The 21,423-nt window shown below is 39.7% G+C and overlaps 1 protein-coding gene across 1 annotated transcript; it reads right to left on the bottom strand.

Moving 5' to 3' along the window:
- Nucleotides 1–1,399: 1,399 nt before the first annotated feature.
- Nucleotides 1,400–20,956, bottom strand: LOC143137927 (uncharacterized). The gene is made up of 3 exons (XM_076298284.1): nt 20,739–20,956; nt 14,278–14,351; nt 1,400–9,655 (listed from the first exon to the last, which is right to left on the bottom strand). Exon 3 carries the CDS (start codon nt 9,635–9,637, stop codon nt 3,773–3,775), a length of 5,865 nt encoding a protein of 1,954 aa, XP_076154399.1. The 5' UTR covers nt 9,638–9,655; nt 14,278–14,351; nt 20,739–20,956; the 3' UTR covers nt 1,400–3,772.
- Nucleotides 20,957–21,423: the final 467 nt, after the last annotated feature.

Genomic DNA, 21,423 nt, shown 5'->3' with positions numbered 1-21,423 from the left:
GGTCATCATTTCTTTTGTGTGACTCACTCCATATAATGCATTATTTAGACTGGCTGCAGTCATTTTCGGTTTGAATTATTGTTGTGACTCCCCTTGTTTGCAATTTCCGTTCACTATGCAACAGCATGGCTCTCAATGCCCCACAAGGAAGACCCCACCACACCAGATTTCTCTCTCTCTTTCTCCCATGGTCCTGCTACTTTTTTACCCATCTCTGCATGTTAACGCTTCAATTCTCATTGAAAAAGCAAACCTCCCCACAACCCTCTTCCCCCCAACACACACATACACCACTCGCACCCTACTCCCCCCCCCCCCCAACACACACACACACATACACCACTCCCCCCCCCCCCCAGGCCACTCAACGGCCTGAACCACTTCAGTGGCAGGAAGTCATAAGCAGTCCAAAGACAGCTCTTGTACAAGCCTGACCTATTTAAATGCAGCACATTCCTGCAGAACTGTCTCCTCGCTCGATGCCCGTCTCAGACCTGCTCGCTGGCTCTCACTTCACTGTGCCCAGCCCGAGCCACACAGTCACCTGACTGAAACTGATCTGTCAATCACGCTAATGGATTAAACAATCGTGCTTACTTCAAAACTCACAGCTCTACGTCTTGCGTCTAGTGATAACAGTTCTCTGTGGGTAATTCTGTGTTGCAGCACTTAACTGCAGAAGGCTACAATCATTTCATAGATTCAAGTTCATTGCTAAGAGATAAATAGTTAATAATACCATCGACAGGTATTTAATTATGTCGTGAGTCGTTAATCAGAGCTGTCTGTTACCATGGTAAAAATGTACAAATGCATAGAAAAACAAAAGCACTGTGCACCCTTCGCTGACTGCCAGAACTGAGAGTGAGGGATGGCAGCAAGTGTCTCAACGTCTAAACAGAATACACCTCCAGCCTCCATGCAGACATTTGAAAGAGAATGCCTTAGCAGTGGGGGAACAAAACCATGCCTATATGCTCAACCATACATGTAAAAAAAGACCCAAGTATAGCATAATGTTCAATGTGCGGGGTATTCAGGATAACCAGTGTTATGGTATGAACATATTAATAGTGTTCATTCTCTACATATTCAGTGCATACAGCCCTGGCTATCTCACCTGTTTTATGGGGCAATGATAAAGCCACAATGGTAGGTTGCCGCTATTGCCATGAATCCACTGACAATGCCTTCCTGATATCAATGTTGTGCTGCCATCTAAAGCAAAAATGTGGAAATACATCCTTGCATTTCATCTTCACTTAAAATACCATAATCACGATTATCAGTTGTTAAGTGTAAATCGAAAATGTCTCAATTTCCAAAATAATACATGTCTAGTAGACTACAGCATAGTCTTAAAAACAGGTACACCAAAAACAATGTATAGACAAATCAGTTCAAAGTATTTACATTTAATCAGGATAGAACTGCAAGAGGAGGTACTACAGTACAATAGTGTCAACCTGGTGCATCACATTTTAGGCACTTTGTTTACAAAAATAAACTTGTTTCTCAGACCACAATGAATGTCAACAACCTTACATGAAATATTACAGTTGTAAATTTGGTTTATCTGGGTGCCAAGTGCAGATCTGAATCCAAAGGAATCAGACAAAGGTTAATAGGTTTAACCTGGGACTGATATTTGCAAGGTATGCAAGCTAACAGTACAGTACATCAACGGTCAGTTACAGTGATTGTCAGAAGACTTAGGAAAGAGAGAAAGACACACATGTAACGGAAGTGAAAGAAAATTGCATTATGAATTGTGTGAACCATATCATATCCCAGGAATTATATTAAGCATTAAGTATAAATACAAAAACACACTTATATTGACAGTGACTCATGATCAAATTGTACATGGTGGTTGTTCTTCTCTCAGCCAACACAACAATTTTACTGTATGACCACTTTGTGTTATGTAAAAACCAACACATCTACTTGAGCGATCTGTGGAATCAATCAGTGGTGAACGTTCTAAAATGTCACATTCATGTTAGGTCTACAGCACAAACACCTCAAGCTTCCAACATCCATACAATTCTGAGCAACCAAATGCAAGCTATACCTAAAAGTACAGAGAATGATTTCTGTTTGTTAATGTCAAATGTAACTGGATAATTATGACCAAAGGATTTCTGAACTTTCACAAGCAATCAAATATTTCTGAAATGTTCAAAACAGGACATATAACAAATTTGATAAACTAATCCACAGGACTCATAGATCTTATTTAATAACTTAGAGAATTATTTTCCTTTCTTAATGACAAGTTACTTGTGTCAATTAACCTGCTCTGGATGTGTTGTATGAAAGTAAAAATATGGAGGCCTGTTTTTTAGAAAAAACAAACAGACAGACATTAGGATTTTTTTTCAACAAAGAAAGCACCTTACATGTTGGCATTTATATATATGAAAGAGCTGGTATATCCTGAGAAAGCCCACACATACAGAAATACAGTTGAAAATCTCACAGAAATGAATGAAGCACCACATAAATGACCAATGTGGCATAAAATGATCAGTAACACATTATGGATGTATAGGGAAGTCAGGTTTTCTTTGTGTTTAAACAAAGCCTGCATATCTTTCACCGTATGAAGAAAGACCACTCATATCCAACATCTATTTAGCTGAGGTTATAACATACAGCTTCGCACATTAACATCCAACCCATCTTGAATGGTTTCGAGGTACACTCAGGCACTGAGACATGAAAAAAATCTAATGGTTAGTGTTTGGTGGGCCCTATGAGGTTTGTTGGACAATGTGCATCTGAGAACATTCTCTTGAACTCACGCCACTGCTAGCTCCTCTTGCAACAACAAGAAAACAGGGAAAAGAGCAATAGCTTTCAATAAATTTCCAAAAGAAGTGAAAGTAGATGTGACTTTAAAAGCAAACAAACAAGTTGAAAACAATGCAAAAAATTGTGTATTGCTACTTTTATATGACACTGGGCCCATGTGAAGGTTCTGCTCAGAGTAGATGCATGGCACCAAAACATATTTTTAAAAGACCTTCAGGAAATACATCCAAATACAGTGTAATTTTTTTTTCCGGGTATAACTGTTTACAACTAACTGTTTCCACAGGAAAGCGTTTCATTTCTTAGTAATTTCCTCCCCATAATGCAAGACAAATAAACCATACAATTATACTCTCAAGGTTTGTTTAAAATATAGAGGCTAAAAGATGGGACATACATCAAATTATACACCACGATTTAAAAGTCTCTTTATGTCTCATTGTGTGGGCAAATATCAATTTAAACCATAACTACAAATTGAAATTTAAACCATAACTACAAACTGCAATTATGTGTTCTCAATGCAGTTAAAGGAAAAATACACAAACTGGATCATTCAGAGATTATGAAATCACCTGAGTAATTTGTGAATAGTCTGCATTAAAGTGACAGACAGCACCCTCTTTTTCTGCCAGTGATCTCTAAGTTTGCGCACTGTTAACAAACAGTGTGTCCAGTTTTCACAGTTCACATCTGTACAAACACAAATGTTTAAAATTTAAATATACAAGGGATTATATACAAATAAATGCGTTTTAGGTACAACACTCTTTTTTCTATGTCATTATATATCAAATAAAAGCTTCTGGATGGAGAACTATAGATTAAAAACAATAGATTATCGGTCGTTCAAAAAAAAAAAAACAATACCAAGTTATTTCCTTGTCCCTGTTCAGTTTTTTTTTTTTTCTTTAAAGGACGGCATTTGTCCCAATCAATGGGCTCTATAATGGTTTTAAAAAAGTTTATTCCAATCTCTGGTTGCCTCCATCAGATGACGTTGACCATGACCTATCCAGTCCTCTTGGTTGTTAAACATTCTACCACAGAACCAACAGGAAAAACTGGACGGCTGCTCTGCAGAGCCGCTGGGTGAGGACTTCCGCACCACCTCATATTTGTTTCTGCTCATCTTTTTTAACTTCAGTTTCAGGATGAACCTCTCCCTGACCGTGCTCCCAAACATCCTAGCCCTCGCTGTGCCATGGGGCATGGCAGACTTGGATGTGTTAGGACTCGGCCTCAGGACGCCAGAGAGGCTCAGCTCAGAGAGGGCTTGGACAGTTCTTTGGGAGAGCGCCACCTTGAGGATATCGCCTTTAAACCTGTTCACAGACTTCATGATGCTCACCACTTCAGGGATGTCTGCATCCGGGTGGTTGAGCACCACCACAGGCTGGTTCTGACGGGGAACCTTAATCTGCTGAAATGCACTGAACGGTGAGAGTTTGAGTGTCCTTTCAACATCCTTAGGCACTGGGGCCCACTCTGTCGGCTCCTCCCTCTCTGATCTGTTGGAGAGCCTCCTTGCTTTGGATGAGGTCTCAAACATGTCATCAAACAAGGCCTTCCTTTGCCTCTTCCTTTGGCTCATTCGGGTTTGATTAAGAAGGTGGCGGGACTTTTTATGCGTGATCATACCATCCTCTTGAACTTGAGGCAAAGTCTTAGACAACTGTGATGCCATGGATTGTTGGTGGTTGGAGCCATGTTGTAGGTTTGAGGCTTTCAGTCCAGCTGACATATTAACTATTGACTTGTTCGACGACATCAGAAAATATGGGGACTGAAGACCTCCTCCCGTTGCCAGATAAATGGGCTTTTTGCCCAAAGAGCCAGATACACCAGAGAGAAACCTGGTGCCATTGGGGCTCCTGACAATTTTAAGAAACATCCTGCTCCTGCCACTTTCATTAGACTGCGTGTTTGAACCGGCGGTTTTCCCTTCTGCATTATTAAGCAGTATTCCTGATTTGACAGGAGAGATGTACCTGACTAGGTATGCTTGTCGCCCTGTTTGAATGGGACTGGTCTTGTCTGCTGGGTTCACAGGCATAGCCAGGACTTGACGGGAAGATTGCTGGGTTTGAGAACTTGAACCTGATGGGTCAAGATTAGAACACCCAGCAACTGGGCTAACGGGAAGTGGCCTTTGGAGTAAATAGCATGTTGGTGGCCTATTTGTTGTCTGTTCCCCAGAAGGAGACTTAACAGTGCCTGACAGGAAGATAGGACTTTTTAAAGATGCAGAGTTAACAAGGTAATGTCCTCCACTGCTGTTGGTTCCCAGCTGAAGAGATGACAAATGTGTAGGTCCTTTGTCCCCACCACTGGAGGGCTGACCTCCAGCGCCAAGTCTGCCACCACTTAGAGTTAATGCAAGCCCAGTGGTTTTAGTTGATCTCTCAATTCCAGGTTGGACATAAGATATATTAATTTTGGATGCAGATGACTTAGTTATGAGTTTGAAACCAGGTGCACTTTTGAGCTGCACTGGCACAGCATACTGGTTGTCTGGAGTATGAAGAAACATTTGCTGTTTACCCTCTGGTGTCTGAAGGATTTTTAGTGTGGTTTTTGTGGGCCTCACAGAATCATAGGCTACAGAAGAGGATCCCATTCTCTCTTTTTCAAGCTGGTGGTTTATTATAGCATCTGAGTGCTTTTCAAGTATTCTTCCCAAGACTGCTACATCATTTTTGATACCAGGTCCCTTTTGACCAACAGATATGGCATCTTCCTCAACTTTACTTGAAACAGATGGGGTACTTTGCATGTTGGGTTGTTTTTCCAAAGTGTGAGATGGTTCATCAACCAAACCAATGCATTCATCCACCTCTATGTCACTGTCAGACACTCTCTCAAGTGTAGCTGTACCCTCATTTGCACTCTGAGATTTACTCCCATCAACTTCTTCCTCTTCACAACGGCTTGTTTGAGGAGGGGAAGCATCTAGCCTCAAGCTCCACTCAGCAGAAAGCCTGGGATCACTGCAGTCCTCTTCATCAACTTCCTCACCTTCATGAGGCTGTCCACCATTCTGCTCATCTGACAAAAGGGACTTAGCCAGACTGCCAGACGTCTCCTTGGAGTAGTTGTGGAAACTGTAGACTTCCTGATTAGGCGAATTCATTGTAGAATTCAACATCTTACTGTCAGCATCTAATACAACTGTGTCTGTTTCTGGAACTGTATGAGGATCAGATTCATTCTTTAAAGATAATTTTGAGGATTTGCTACCACTGGGCAATTCACATGTGGATTTGTCATCATCTCTGGTACAGCTAGAAAGATGTTCTTGGGAGTTCTGTTCCTCACTGAAACTTTGAACTGCAGTTGTTTGGCTGCTTTCAGGGGACTGGCTCTTGGAGTATGTAGCAAGAGAGAGAGGGGTCTCTGAATCGCCACTATCTGGCAGTCTTTCAGAGACAGGGGGACTGTTCTTAATATTCTGACATGTGTCTGCATCAGTGGAATATCTGTGGATAGACACAGGATCGGATATTTCACTAAAACTCTTGTTTGAGCTGCTAGTGAATGACAGTTGCGGAGGAGTAGGCAATTCAACTACTCTATCAGGGGGCAGAATTGAGTCAGAGGGAGGTTTTTTGCATATTAGTGATAATGGTACAGTATCAAGAACAGGGCTTGCATTAACTGCCTCATTGAGCACAACTTCATCCTTTGCAGAAGTGGAAAGATTATCTGGCTCTTCTGATCCACTTGACGGTTTTATCTCAGCTACACTTAAATCTGTGGGTGTGAGTTCCTCCAAAGTACACTGCAAGGTCATGGCCTTTTCAGTAGCGAGATCTGCCATTTTGGCCTCCTTCACACTGGAATTTGCATTTATGGTCTCCTCCACAGCATGGACATCTTGAGACATTGCCGACTCTGTGGCTGTGGTTGATTGTGAAGTTCTGGCTTCCTCAGCTAAATCTGTAGGTGAGGCAACATCAATCATATTACGCTGCTTGATATTATCTGTACTGTATTCTGAAAGCATGACTTTATCCATAAAGTGCTCAGAAGAATGGATCTTGCATGGTGAACCTGAATTTGTGTCTCTTTCCTCAGTTGAAACTAAAGGTGTGTTCTTATCACAACTTGAATGTGAAGGTGTGCCTTTATTCTTAATTGGATCAGAAGTTCTATCTTTATTCTCAACTGAACTTAAAGGTATAATCTCAATGGAATCCTCAGTTGCATCATTGTCCTCATCTGATTCTGAAACCATGACCTTGTCCTCAACTAGTTTTGAAGGAGCATCCCTATCTTCTGCTGAATCTGGAGGTGGGGCACTATCCTCAATTAAACTTGAAGATCTGCTCTTATCTGCAATGATCTCTGAATCTCTGGACTCAATTGAATCAAATCTGTCAGTCTCTTCAGTGGACTCTGATACTATGGACTTATCAAATGAATCTGAAGATGTGGCTTTGTGAACAGATCCTAGAGGTGCAGCTGTAACCTCAACTGAATCTAAGTGAGTTTCCCTAGCCTCTATTGAATCTGGAGGAGTGGCTTTGTCCTCAATTGAATTTGCTATTGTGTCCTTGTTGTCAGTTGTATCTGAGATTGTGGCCTTATCCTTGGCTGAATCTGAAAGTCCTCCTACATGCTCAGTTAAATTTGAGGGCGTAATCTCACTATTTGGGGGTGTGGGCTCATTATCAGTAGAATGTGAATATGCAATACTGTTTACAGTTGCATCAACAGATGTGCCCTTACTGTGAACGGCATCTAACTGAGTTGACTCCATCCTTGAATCAGTGTCCATAACTGACTCTTTCGGACAATCTACAGGCGAGATATCATTTTCTATTGAATGTGAAGGCTTTGTCTGAGACGATGGACTAGATGTTGTGGTTGCATTAGCAAAGGAATGTGAAGTTGCACCAATGTTCCCCAGTGATTCTGAAGGTGTGTTGCTTCCAGTCAGTGAATCTGAAAATGTAGCTTTGCTCAAAGTGGAATGTGCAGTTGGAGCTTTGTTCTCAATGGAATCTAAAGGTCCGTCCAAGTGTGAGGTCTCTACAGTGGACTTTGAGAGGTCGGTAAAAGATGAACTGTTCTCAGAATGAATCTCTCCATTTGACGGATGCACAGTAGTTTTTGACTCTTTGGTCATGGAAGAAGCTGTGCTTTCACACTGAGAAAAGGGCATATCTTCCAAACAGTTTTTATGTTGTGAAGTACAATTCTGTCTGTTACATGTCCTAGATTGCTCTACATCTCCAACATTCTCCACTTCCATAGGCAACTCATCATCAATATCATTATCCACATCAATACTCTTCATTGGCTTGGCAAGGTCCTTTGTTGATCCAATCATGTTCAATTCCATAGAATCTGGCCTGTGAAGAGAACCAAGTGGTGAAGACATGGCAGAGCAGGGGGAATTGTATGATTTCTCTCCATCATCGGAAGAATCTGGATATTTAGGTCCATTAGTTGTGTCATGATCATCAGTAGATTGAGAGTCCAATTCTGTTTCTCCCTCACAGTGCGAGGATGGTTCTTGCTTTGTTGGTATGACTTTGAGAACTAAATGTTTTTTGCCATCTACCATTTTGAACCCCATGACTTTTGTGGTACAATTTGGGGGGATAGAGATTTTATTTTTGACCATGAGAACGGTTAATCCATTGCTATTGTTAGGATTGAGGAGCCCCGAACCCTGACTACTGTCCGTCTCAGGTGGTTTGGGCTGGGGTGTGGCTGGTGAGGAGGGGTATGAGCATTGAGGTTCTGTCTTGACAGCACTTTTCATCCACATATTGTTTTCCTTTTTGACTCTAACAGCCCTTTCAAGAAACTGCTGGGTTTCTTCCAAAGTTTTCTCAGGATTATAAAGTCTACCATTTTGATCCAAAAGACCTACACCAGGAAGTGTATGGAGTTTTGACATCCACTGTGGCTCTCTGGATCCTCCTGCTACAGGGCCTTTCTTTAGCAGAAGCTTGAGCCCTGGAGGGGAGGTCACACATTGTTTCTCCTCCATCATTTTCCACTTGTTTTTCCGGTCATTCTCTTCACAATGGGCTGTAGCCATGTGCTTCGTAAGGTAGTCTTTTCGTGCAGCTCCATAACCACAAAAGTGACACGTAAAGGGGAAGGTTGCAGAGTGGACTAAAAGATGCCTCTGGAATTCCCTGCGTGAAGAACTAACATACTGACATTTAACACATTTGTGCCTTCCCTCATTGTGATGGTGAATGTGTTGCACAAACGTGCCTGCATCTCTTGTAGAGAATTCACATTTCTCGCAGCGAAAGTGGCCGTTTTGGCTGTGACACATTATATAGTGTCTAGTAAGCAAGAGCAAGGAGTACTGCACACCGTCATTACAGATCTCACATGTGACCTGAGGGTTCCGGTGGCCAATGCGATGGCGCTGAAGGGAGGAGAATTCATTGGTGACAAAACTGCATAAGTCACATGGATAAGTGGGGAGGGTGCCCTTGTGAGATCCCTGAAAATGCTTAAGTAAGTCATTGGGGCTGTAGGTTGTGTCACCCTTGCATTCAGAACAGCAGAAGCTGAGTATTTTCCCGGAGAAAACAGCCCCCTGCTGCATCTTACAAGGTGATTTCTTGGAGGCTTTCCTGGCTGTTTGCGAGTCATCAGTACCTGCCTCTTCAGAGGATGCTTCATCTTGTCCATCCTGGTTAATGCACTGCCCGTCTGGAAGCTGTTCTGAGAGCTCTTTTGTGGGAAGGTCTTTGCAGTCTTTTAAAGGTTCTACATCTTCTTCTGTGTCTTTGCTGCCCTCATCTTTCTCTGGAGGATCATCGGGCATCGCCACATCAGTTTCCATGTTTCCACTCACAGTTTTCTATATTAAAAAGCAAACAAATAAACAAAAAATTAAACAATGAAATTAATGATTAAACCATCTCATACCCAAGGGAATACTTTCAGAATAACTACAATAAAACATCTACGGGCTAGCTTGGGACATTTTTTTCAAATTATAGGGATACCACAGGCACATTCTAGAACCGAACAGTATGCCCTGTATAGTTCATGAACTGCGGGAATATGGTAAATTTTCTGGAATTTCCAAAACTTGCTTATTGCATTACAGACAGTACACATGTTGTACATTCACAGAAAACCTCTAGAGCCTATCAGCATGTCCCTGCAGCCTAGCCTAGGAGTCTGATAAGAGAGTACAAATACAGTTGCCAGCTCCAACATGACTGACAATGGAAAGGTAGCGACATGCTACTACTCGTGGAAGCTTCTGACAAGATATGCTGCCACCACCTGGCTGCATTCATTGCTAGCGCAGCAGGAGGAGTTCACTGATGTTGCTTTCTAACAACAAATTGCAACAAAATAAATCAAACTAACTATTCACGCCCAAATGTCTCACAAAGTTGGCGAAAGTGACACCAAACACGTTGGACCTAGACTACCTTAAGTTTAATGGGCTCTTACTTAGCACATTCTACTTTCCTTTAACTTTCATGGATATTGGGCCAGTATAGCTTTGCATCCTGCTGATAGATAAACTAACAAAGCTGCACCAAAAATATAGCATAAAATCTACAAGCAGCTGAAGTGTTCCTAGCCAACAATTTATGGACATTTAGTTAAATGGCTATTTACTGGTTCTGGCTCAGGATTTCGTCACGATAAAAAAAAGAATGCGTTAAAATGTCCCCTCACGCCCACATTTAGGTATGAAATACCAGTGAGATAAATTTAGCATAAATTGACACAGACACCCTATCTAGCTCTCTCCACTTCAGAGCATTCAGAAGCTCCCCCACTCTAAACAACTACACATACACTGTATCAGGATATTTTACTATAGTAAAAAATACCCTCACTTCTCCTACATCTTTATCAATGCCTTGTGTGAGGCAGAGAGGAACAATGACCCCAGATCGCTACAAAACCATATCCTACAGCAGTACAAATTTTCTATTGCATGATCAAAATCTTGTATTTGTAGTGTCTTGTGCTTCCATTAACAGCCAAATGGAGAGAAAAGCAAGGATTCAAGATACACCTATCTAACAACCAACAATGGCATACAGACCTACTGTATGACCTTCTGCAAGTTCTACTCAGTAACCTTATATTTTTAAGCCAAAAAGCCTGGCTACTTTTTTACTAAAAGACATCAATGTCACTGTTAACCAATAGATAGCAGACATTTTGTTTACACAGACCTGTGTTAGAGCTATAACCCCAAATCGTAAACCCATATTTAGCACCAAAACAGACACAGACGACATCAAATGTTGAAAATGAACATTTGGACTATTTCATGGAAAATATATGATCACTTTGAATTTCATGCCAGCAACATGCTTTAAAAAAAGTTGGGACAGGGAATGTTTACCACTGTGCTGCTTAACCTCTTTATTTAACACAATTCTGTAAATGTTTAAGAACTGAGAAGACCAGTTGCTAGAGTTTTGAGAATTAAATGTTGTCCCATTCCTGCCCGATATAGGATTTCAGTTGCTCAACAGTATGATGTATTCTTAATCATGTTTTTCATTCCATGATGCACCTAATGCCATTTTAGCACCTGGACTCTTCCTCTATGAAGAAATACTTGTTAAATATGTGCAGAATTCATTTTGCCATTGTTTTCCTGAAATATTCAAAGTCTTTCCTGGGAAAAAACATTGCCTGGATGGCAGTATATGTTGCTTAAAACCTGTATACATCATTCATAACAGTACCAATAAGACAGTGGTATTTCTGCGTCATGTCTAAATACAATTTTGTCTGTTGCATGGTAAAGTTTACACTAGCATTTCTGAATTGAGTATCAAACTCTGCTCATAGACAATGGTTATCAGAGGTTTTCCTGAGCCCATACAATAATTTTCTTTACAGAAACAGGTCTGGTTTTAATGCAGTCCCTTATGAGGTCCAAAAGACCACGGCCGTCCTATATTGTTTTTCAGCTCTATCCCTAGTTTGCAAAGATTATGATATTATGTAGAGTATATGATTAACTCCCCAAATACTTCACAATTTCATGACATTGTTTCATCATTTGTCCACACAGGTTTACACAAAGTGATGAATACCCCTACATCTTTACTTCTAAGAGATTCTCTCTCTCTGGGAAGCTCTTTTTCATACCCAATCATAAACATTCCTCCCATTGTTTTCTTTATCATTACACAACTTATCCAGCATTTTGTTACCCCCGACCCAACTTTTTTTGAAACGTGTTGCTGGTATCAAATTCAAAATGAACATACAGTACAGGCCAAAAGTTTGGATACCAGGGCTGCCAACTTTTTAGAAAACCTTGGAGTGAGATTTGGTGAGGCCAACCAAAATTTTGCTGCGGATATTTTTGTTTGGCTCATTCAGCATTATAACCTTACAGTAAAAAAAACAATAAAAAAAACGTACATCAGTGGTTCTCAGGTGTAGGGACCAGGGTCCCAGAGTTTAATTAACATTGATATCAAAGGGATCTACTACTAGGACCTCGGCCTGAACCTGCGTTCATCTGATGCTGTGTCCGGAAATATTTGTGCTGTAGCCTAAGCTATTTTGCACTTCAGAATTATAACCATGCACACACAGGTGGAATAGTTATGGTGATATTGCAATAAGTTCACAACCACAAAACATGCTATATTTCACAGTTCAGAAATGTTCAAAAATGTGTGTACATTTCAGCACTCCATGAAATTATGCAGAAGTGGTCACCTGTGTTATTCAGCTAGTTCATTTAAGATAATATATTGGTCATTGTAATGGCCATCTAGCCTATAGCCTACATGCTCTTCCTTTTTCAGGATGTACCCATATCTGGGAACGTATGATGTGAATGTTTGAATATGTCAGGCTTTATATCAATATTTGTGTCTCATTATTTGATTTTCTTAATATTTTTGCATTAATGTCACTAGTAAGCATGCCAATAGAAATATATTCATTTATCTGTGTAAGTGGGATTGGCTGGAACCTGACCATAAAAGAACCATGATAGTGGGATAATCTTTGGCTGAGCAATTTACAAAAATGTATGTACTGACAAATAGTTTACATTAGAATACATTATAATTTCGCCCCAATGAGGCTATGTAGAAATGTGTTGCAATTTCAAAACCGGATTACTCAGGAACCACTTATTGCACAGAGGCATGCTTTATATCCTCGTATTCGGTACAGTTTGCTGTTTATTGTGATATTGGGTTTGCCATGTGTTGTGTTAAGGGTTAGTGAGATATTTAACCCAGAGTAATGGGTGTGCACTTTGTGCAAAATGCAAATATGATTAGCCTAAATTGCATTCCGGTTCAATGTTAATTTTCTCGCGAACCATTTATCACAGCAACTTGGCGCTAATATCATTGGAAAGCCTAGATTCTCGTTCACATGAAGTGTGATATGTATAGGTTTAGTTTAGTTGAACCTCATCTGCCAGGTATTTGACCTACCAGGTTGACACTTCAGCGTGAAAAATACTCAATAATACTCAAAGCATACCTGAAGCCGGGGAAATGCGCCTGGGATGGCTACTGAAGTAGCATCGCAAATGAGAGAAATTTTAGAAAATTCCACAGACAGGGGGTGCTCTTGAACCCTCTCACCGTCTCTGAAAGCATAACTAGTCGATCAGTGGCTCAACAGGTAGATCTATAGATAGGCTAAACTCATTTTTCAGGCATCTGACCGACTGGGTTGACACTTCAGCGTGAGAAATCGGGGGTGTGGCGTGTGTGCGTGTGAAACTAATCAAATGTGTGTGTCTCACGGCCAATGCGTGAGAGTTGGCAGCTCTGGGATACACCTTCTCATTCAATGCGTTTCCTTTAGAGATGCACCGATTGCAATTTTCTGGGCCGATACCGATTTCCGATTTTTCATAGAGTTGGACCTGCCGATACCAATTTTGGCCGATTCCGATTTCATTTCTTCTAACCGACAGACTGATCACGTGAAAATCGGCCGATTCCGGTCACCAGCCGATCTATCGGTGCATCTCTAGTTTCCTTTATTTTCATGACTATTTACATTGTAAATTTATCAAAACACATGTGGAATTATGTACTTGAAATGTGAAATGTGAGTGTGAAATAACTGAAAACATGTCTTATATCCCAGTTTCTTCAAAGTTGCTATTTTTTTTATTTAATACCATATTCAACAAGCCATAACTTGACAATATTCATCTGTGGTCCAAATAACTTTGCATTCATTCATAGTTTTGATGCCTTCAGTGAGAATCTACAATGTAAATAGTCATGAAAATAAAGAAAACGCATTGAAATGAGAAGCTGTGTCCAAACTTTTGGCCTGTACTGTATATTTTCCATGAAATAGTCCAATGTGTAAATTTCAACATTTCATATGAGTTTACGAGATTGGCACAGAGATTATTACATTCTGTTTTTATTCGCATTTTACACAACATCCACACTTTTTCTGATTTGGGTTTGTAAATCTGTTTGTCCAAAACCTTACCTATAAAATTGACCTTGTGTATGACATGTGCCTTTAAAGAAGAGTGTCTTCTGGAATCTCACTCTATCTTGCAGCTATGACAAAGACAAAAAACACAAGTTAGCTATGCATACATACGTAAATCCATGTGCTTTTGAACAAACCTAGGACTTGCAAAGGTATTGGCAAAAACACCATATTTGATTTGATTACAATGCACAACTTTCAAATTTCAATTTATCCCAATTCAATACTGATACATGTGAAACTTAGTTCAGTTGGGCATGAAAAGACCATAAATCAAAAACCTTACTCATATGTATTACACCTTACTCATATGTATTAGTATTATTCAAACAAAACATTCAATACTTAACAATGAACAAAGATAATGATAAGATAAGATAACTTAAACATGTGTTATTTAGAATGTGAAGAAATTTGGAGGGAACATTCTTCTCCACACAGATGAGAGTCAGGTATGCCATTAAGGAAGTTAAAACGTATGGTTACAGGAAATACTTTAGCATGAAGGGTAGGGTACTGTGTCTGTGTGCGTGAGAGAGAGAGAGAAAGAAAGAACTTTTTTGGTTAAAATTAAAGCAACACCAAAGAACTTTTCCTCTGTCGCACGCACGCTATTTGTTTATCCAGCACCGGCTTTGCAAATAACGATGTCCACAGACAAGGTAGAATATGTTGCATGATTTTATGAAAGTACGGTGTATTGCGACATCAGATACAAGTCAAATTTGTAGTTTCTTATGTCTCATTCCATCGAACTACAGATTCCCTACCCGATCTGGCAAACTTACATAGCCGACAGAGGGCCGCGAAGCGAATGCAGAAATGCCGTTCACAAGTTGATGAACCACTAAAACGATTTTGGAAACATTATTTTAAGGTACAACAAACTCTTTGGTGTTGCTTTAAGAAAAAAAATAATGTGATGAAAACCTAATAAGATGTAGACCTAGATCATTAGGCCTAGCTGTTAACAATCATTTTAAGCCATATGTTACATTTTCTGAACTGCTGTACATGGGATGCTATTATCCAGTGGTGGTAAAGTCAATGAATGACACTCCAGATGGCACTGAGAGTTCTGGCAGTACTGAGTCACAGCTGTCTTTTAAAGCCAAAGGATAGCGGGGATACTCCTTTCAGACCATGAGTTTTGTGCTTTTCCTATTTTTGGATCATGTTTGTTGTCTGGCAGATGTATCCAGTGCACAATACACTTGTGTACAGACTTAACAGCACATTGAGGTAGGCCTGTGTATTGGCAAGGACCTCACGATACGATACACATCGCGATACATGGGTCTCGAAACAATATGTCATGATATATTGAGAAACAAATACATATTGCGATATACTGCAATACTTTTGACCGTAAATGTAAAGATAAAGCTGGAAACACAATTTGCTGTGTACCACCTGGGCAGTATTATGTAGATCACTATACTGATGATTCAGCAGACAAATAATGAAAAAAAAATGATCACAATAGTCAGCTGTATAGACATTTTTGCACAGCCTAATGCTTTAATAAAAAAAATATTGATATTTGGCGGCAGTGTCGATAAGATATGATATATCGATATCGAAAGCACAGCCCTACAGTACATTGAAGGCACCTTAAATATCACTTATCACATATTACCTGTGGTGGTCATGAAACCTTTGAGTTTCCAGTTTCCTGTTCGTTGACATGGCCGTCAACAAGCACCTGAATATGAGTGCTTTAGTTGTACCAAAACATAGGAAATACAATGTACGTGAGTCTTAATGTCCGTGGGCAGCTCTAAGGGGCACTGCTGTGCTACTCTGCCCGGCTTAAAGTCATGACAAAAGCGATTGTAGCTTCCACCTTCCCCTAAAAACGCCAGCCTACCTGCAGTGGCTGCACAAAATAAAGAGGGAAGGATTTTCGATGAACACAGGAAACTGGTTTACCGACATCAAGTAAGCTAGTGCACAGAGCCCATTCCATCAGGCATTATGGTTTAGGATGTGTTATGGGGACTACAGATCACATCAGGGGCCTGTACTACGAAGGGAGCTTGAGTTGAAGGGAAATGAGTTGAAATAATTAAATTGCCTATTTTGAGTTCATAGAAATGCCTACAGATGCAACACAATTCAGAAGTGGGCATATAGATTACAGTAATAGGATAATTGAATGTTTAAGTAGCCCCCATTGACTGATTTAGTGTATGCCTAATCCTGTGAACATTTCAGATGCAACACCATTGCCAAACGCACATGGCAGCAGGTGAAAATGAAACACAAACACATTATTCAGAATAGTAGGTTTATATAGTTATAGCTTGCATTAATATTTCTTAATTATGAAAACATGTAGGCCTAGTATGCTTATAGCCTTCACTTGGCCTCTGTTTTACAGCTAACAAGAAAAAGGTGTCTTTGAACACTACTGTAAGGCACCAGAGTGTTTTACAGTAGCAGAGGAGTTGGCCATCGCAAATAATAGTGGAAGGCCGATTATGGAAGGGGTTGAGGAAGGCATTCGGTCGGATTCTGGTGCTGTGGAAATGTGTAGCCTTTATGTGCAGGGTACAGTAATATGACATTCAATTCAACAAGTTTGTTAAAACGGTGATTTTAATTGATTAGGCCTACTGTAGGCTATGTCCGATTTATTTTAGGCTATTCTTGCTCAGAAGTTCAGCATACTGTAGGCTAGGCTAAGCCTATGTCCGATTTATTTTTGGACATACAGTATTCTTGCTCAGATGTTCAGCATCACCGATTAGATGGAAAACATGAATGTCCACGTAAGCGCATTGCTATGACTGGTGACATTAGAGACTTCTCTAGGATCTGAGTGAGACGTGTACAAACACTGCTAGTCTGCATAGGCCTATATTATACCAGGACATTGATTTTTCTACTTGTCCTGAAACATCGATGAGAAGGTGGTGGAGTGTGTATCGTTAACAGCTGGCTAGATCAACCTCTTGAATTTCTACAAAAGCTCCAGGCTTTAGAGCCACAGCTGTTACATAACAGTGTATTTTGTAAGCTGTAAGGCAACATGATGGAAACCATTTCTGATATGTCTGCTCAGTTTATATTTCATAAGTCAACAAGTAAATATAGACTATGGGTCATTCCATGTCAAATCAGTTAAGGTTGTTGCTGCACCGACTCATATTTAGTTCAAACCTTTACATCAAGAATGGATCCCAAAATCAAGACCTGTAAAATATTTCTGTTCAAATCCTATGTCTTCATATTATTTTCAGCCCTTGAAATTACTTCGGTTTTTCAGCCTGAAAATCGCATTATCTGGGAAGCAATGTTTGGGCATTAATGTAATAGGCAGCCCAAACTTTGTAGGGTGGAAGACAAACATGTTCTCAGTATGACTGAAACATTAAAGGTTTGTAGATTTTTTACAAGGTCCTAGATTTGGAAAAAAAGTGCATTAAGAGTAGTACAAACTTGTTTTTGCACGCATTTGATATCAATTATTATTATTTTCTTTATATGCTAAGCTTATATTTTATTAACGTTGTATTCTGTTTGAGCTCTCCACATATGATGGGCTTCAAGATTTTAAGGATTAAACAAAGGGAGGTGGTGTTTTTCCCCCGGTCATTTTCATAGGATTAAAATGGTATGTGGGGTACTTGAAAATCTATGTGAAAGGAGCTCAGTGTATGGCCATTTAGTGTACAAAGTGTCAATGTTGTACCATAGATAAATAAATTGAGTCAAAACAGGGCCAAGAATGAAAACCCATAGGTAACCAACCAAGTAAGTGTATTCATGTATGAATGAAACACATCACTGGCACTTTATACACAAAATGACTATAAACTGAGCTATTCCTAGGTTGTTTTTCGTGTTCCTACTAGCTACCCCACATAGCCTACCATTTTAGTCTTATGAACATTACCAAAAATGCAATCACACCATGTTTTATACTTAATATCTTCATGTGTATTTGTTGTAGAGACCTCAAATATTGGCTCAACATTAATTAAGTATTGTATTTGCAAATAAAACAATGACTGGTGCCATGTGGATACAAAAAATGAGTTTACAAGACCCTCGATATCACCAGTTTTGCACTTTTTCCAATATCTAGGGCCTTATATAACACTAATGGGCATGCAGTCAAAACGTTTAAGGGTCCAATCATAGCGAGAACATGTCCGTCTTCCATCCCTACAAAGTTTGGGGAGGCTAGGAATAATACTTTTCAAGATATTAATTCCCAAACATGGCCTCCAAGATAAGGTCATACACACATCATACAAAATGAAAACACTGGAATTTAACAAAAATATTTTACAGGTCCTAGTTTTGGGACCTTAATATTAGGTAGACAAACTCTGAGCAAAATCTGAGACAGTGAAGTAACCATTTTCCTGGATTTTGTCTGATTTGACACAGAATGCCCCCTAAAAGTCAGACTTCCATCTTCCCAGGTTTGTATCAAGTAAATACGTATCATGTATTAATCCAGAAACACAAATGAAGTGGAAATACTATTTCAGCCCTTATTTCATAATTTTAAAATGTCCTTGGTTGATGCACATAAAATAAATCCTACCAAAGCCTACTGAAATATCCTGCACTGGGCCTTACATAGCAACAAATTTCACCAAGTTGAACGTGCATGTTTTTTGCAGTAAAACAAACCAACCAAAAACATTTGGTTAAAATGTCAGGCATGTCAGTACTTCACACCCTATACTACAATCCAGCAATCGTTCACAGACACAGATGCTGCTTCTGCAAGATTTCAAAGTTCAGTTTGCATTGTCCAGCTTACTCTTTCTCCCCAAAGGTCACACAGCGTTTGTGATAGATCTTAATCAGTCAGAGATGGTAGGGCTTCAAGACTAGACTTTACAGAATAACTCATGGTACAAAAATATAGGCCTACTGATTGGTCTGATTGATAAATAACAAATCTAGGCCTGTTGCTTTTGAAATAATTAAAAAAACAACCAATTACAACCATTACAAACAACCAAACCAGAATGGACTAGGCCTAATTAAACACACTTTAGAGCAGAGGTTCTCAACCTTCTTGGGGCTAAGACACACCAAAGGTCAAACCAAAACGCAAAGACACACCTACTTATGATTTAGGCTAGTGATTTCAGGCTTCAGTGATTTTAAAGTATGTCACACACATTGTTATAGGCTACAAGTGAGGTGCTTATTGTTATGCCCATACTTTTTTCTGTATAGTGTCCGTGAGCTGAGACAACTAATTAAGAAGCTGTGTCATTTATGCATTAAAAATAACCCAATTGAACCTGTATAAAAATGCATTGAGTTGCTCAAAATTCCACACCACACCACACTGGTTGAGAACCACTGCTTTAGAGGATGCATGAGGTGAGGTCACTTGGGATTAATAGCAACTGGTTATGAAAACTTGCAAGCTTTCTCTTTTGCTTGACTGGTTTCTTTTGAATGAAATACTAACCTTATTTCAATTCTATTTCACAACACTAATATATATCTGCAGCAAATTAGTAATTAAAGAACTTTTACTACATTTAAAGGATAATAAATTGAAGTCAAAGTTTAGCCTACCCTGTTTATGCATCAGTTACATCGATACACATATGGTAGCACATTCTAAAACACCATAAGTTGAATATAGCACTGTTTAACTGATGATGTTACGATCACGAAAATGCAAGGCTAAATCTACTCTACCACAACAGATTGATGGTGGGCTGCACAAGTGCCAATCATATAGTCATAGATGGCATGAACGCATACTTGGCTAAAATAAAAAGAAACATACAAAAAACACTACGGCCGTGAGTTTGTCGACAAGGCCACAGCTTATGGAAGAGGCCTACAGCATGGCCTACTCCGATGCAAGTGTCCTTTTCTCAGGAGCGCGGGTAACCCAAATGAGACACTGTCACTGGTGGTGACTTTTGACAAGTTGGAATTGTGCATCCTCTAAAGATGGGACAAAAGCAGCACCTGGAGTTGTACCAGTGATTTTAAGATACATGTCTCAAGAAAATTAGTATTTGAATTACCCAAGTTTTGAAAACCGGGCATTAGGCTCAACCGAGAGTTAGAGAAGTATTTCAATTGACATGCACTAACTTTAAACGACACGGCGTAGCCTACACAACAATACATAACAACCTGATAGAAGTACTACGATAATCGAAGACGTGAAACATCTGCCTTAAGACCTCTTCTAACTATATCGAACAGTCAACGTTATAGTTTGTCGTGGTACATGAGTTGCCACAGACTAAAACGCCGATAACCCGGCTATATTTAATGAACAAAATAAAGCTAGTAGCCCCCACCCACGCTAGACAATATAATACGATTAAAAACATAATGCTACAGATGCCGATGACTATTTCCTGTTAAACAGTGTAACATAATTGTGTTTCTTCTCCAAACTGTGTTTTTACAATTATTGTTTTAAAACCACACGATTTAGAATATTTTACCTTTCTTTTCGCTTTAGTCTTGCAGGTCAGAGACGGCGGCCATGACAGTTCCATCCGGGTAACAGCTTGTGTGCTGCGTGTTGGTGGTGAAGCAAGCAACTAGCTAAAGCGGATGAATATGGATTACCTGAAAGAGTCATTACCCTTACGCATTTAGAGAACTGTCTGAATGTGTTGCGACATTTAACATAAAACAACGTGTTTTAGAGAATGATGCATCTATATCGTTCAACCAGTAACATAAGGCGTCAGCCCGAAATTCCATGGAAGCCCCGTTACTAAAAACAGCCACAATGTATTACCAATGTTTATAACAACAGTATTAGCCCAAAGTCCCATGCGTTCTCAATGCGCAGTTTCAGTAGATATCAGAAGCGCCATTACAGATAGGGATGCGCGCCATTTGTCTCAATGAATAGGGCTGTAAGCAGATTTGGTGGTTATCTTTTATTTAACATTTGGGAGAAAATGTAAAGCACAATGTTATGTAATATGATCATGCAAGCAAGGCTGCTTTAATTAAAACAGGCAAGACTAGTTAAGGACCCCAATTGTTTACATGAGCTAGACGTATCATTTTCAGCATCAGTTTAGCCTACAAGTAGGCTACTTTTCTAGTGTAGCCTATGACAGTCACTTACTATTATTGGCTAAAAATAATAGGCATAAGGAGAGCTTGACTACA

This window comes from Alosa pseudoharengus, unplaced genomic scaffold (assembly GCF_046254945.1).
Source record: "Alosa pseudoharengus isolate Yale_2024_CS ecotype anadromous, Long Island Sound unplaced genomic scaffold, YU_APseudo_1.1 YU_APseudo_1.1_scf_21, whole genome shotgun sequence".
Taxonomy (NCBI): domain Eukaryota; kingdom Metazoa; phylum Chordata; class Actinopteri; order Clupeiformes; family Clupeidae; genus Alosa; species Alosa pseudoharengus.
The sequence above is the reverse complement of the archived record's forward strand: the minus strand, read 5'-3'. Positions and strand labels throughout refer to the sequence as shown.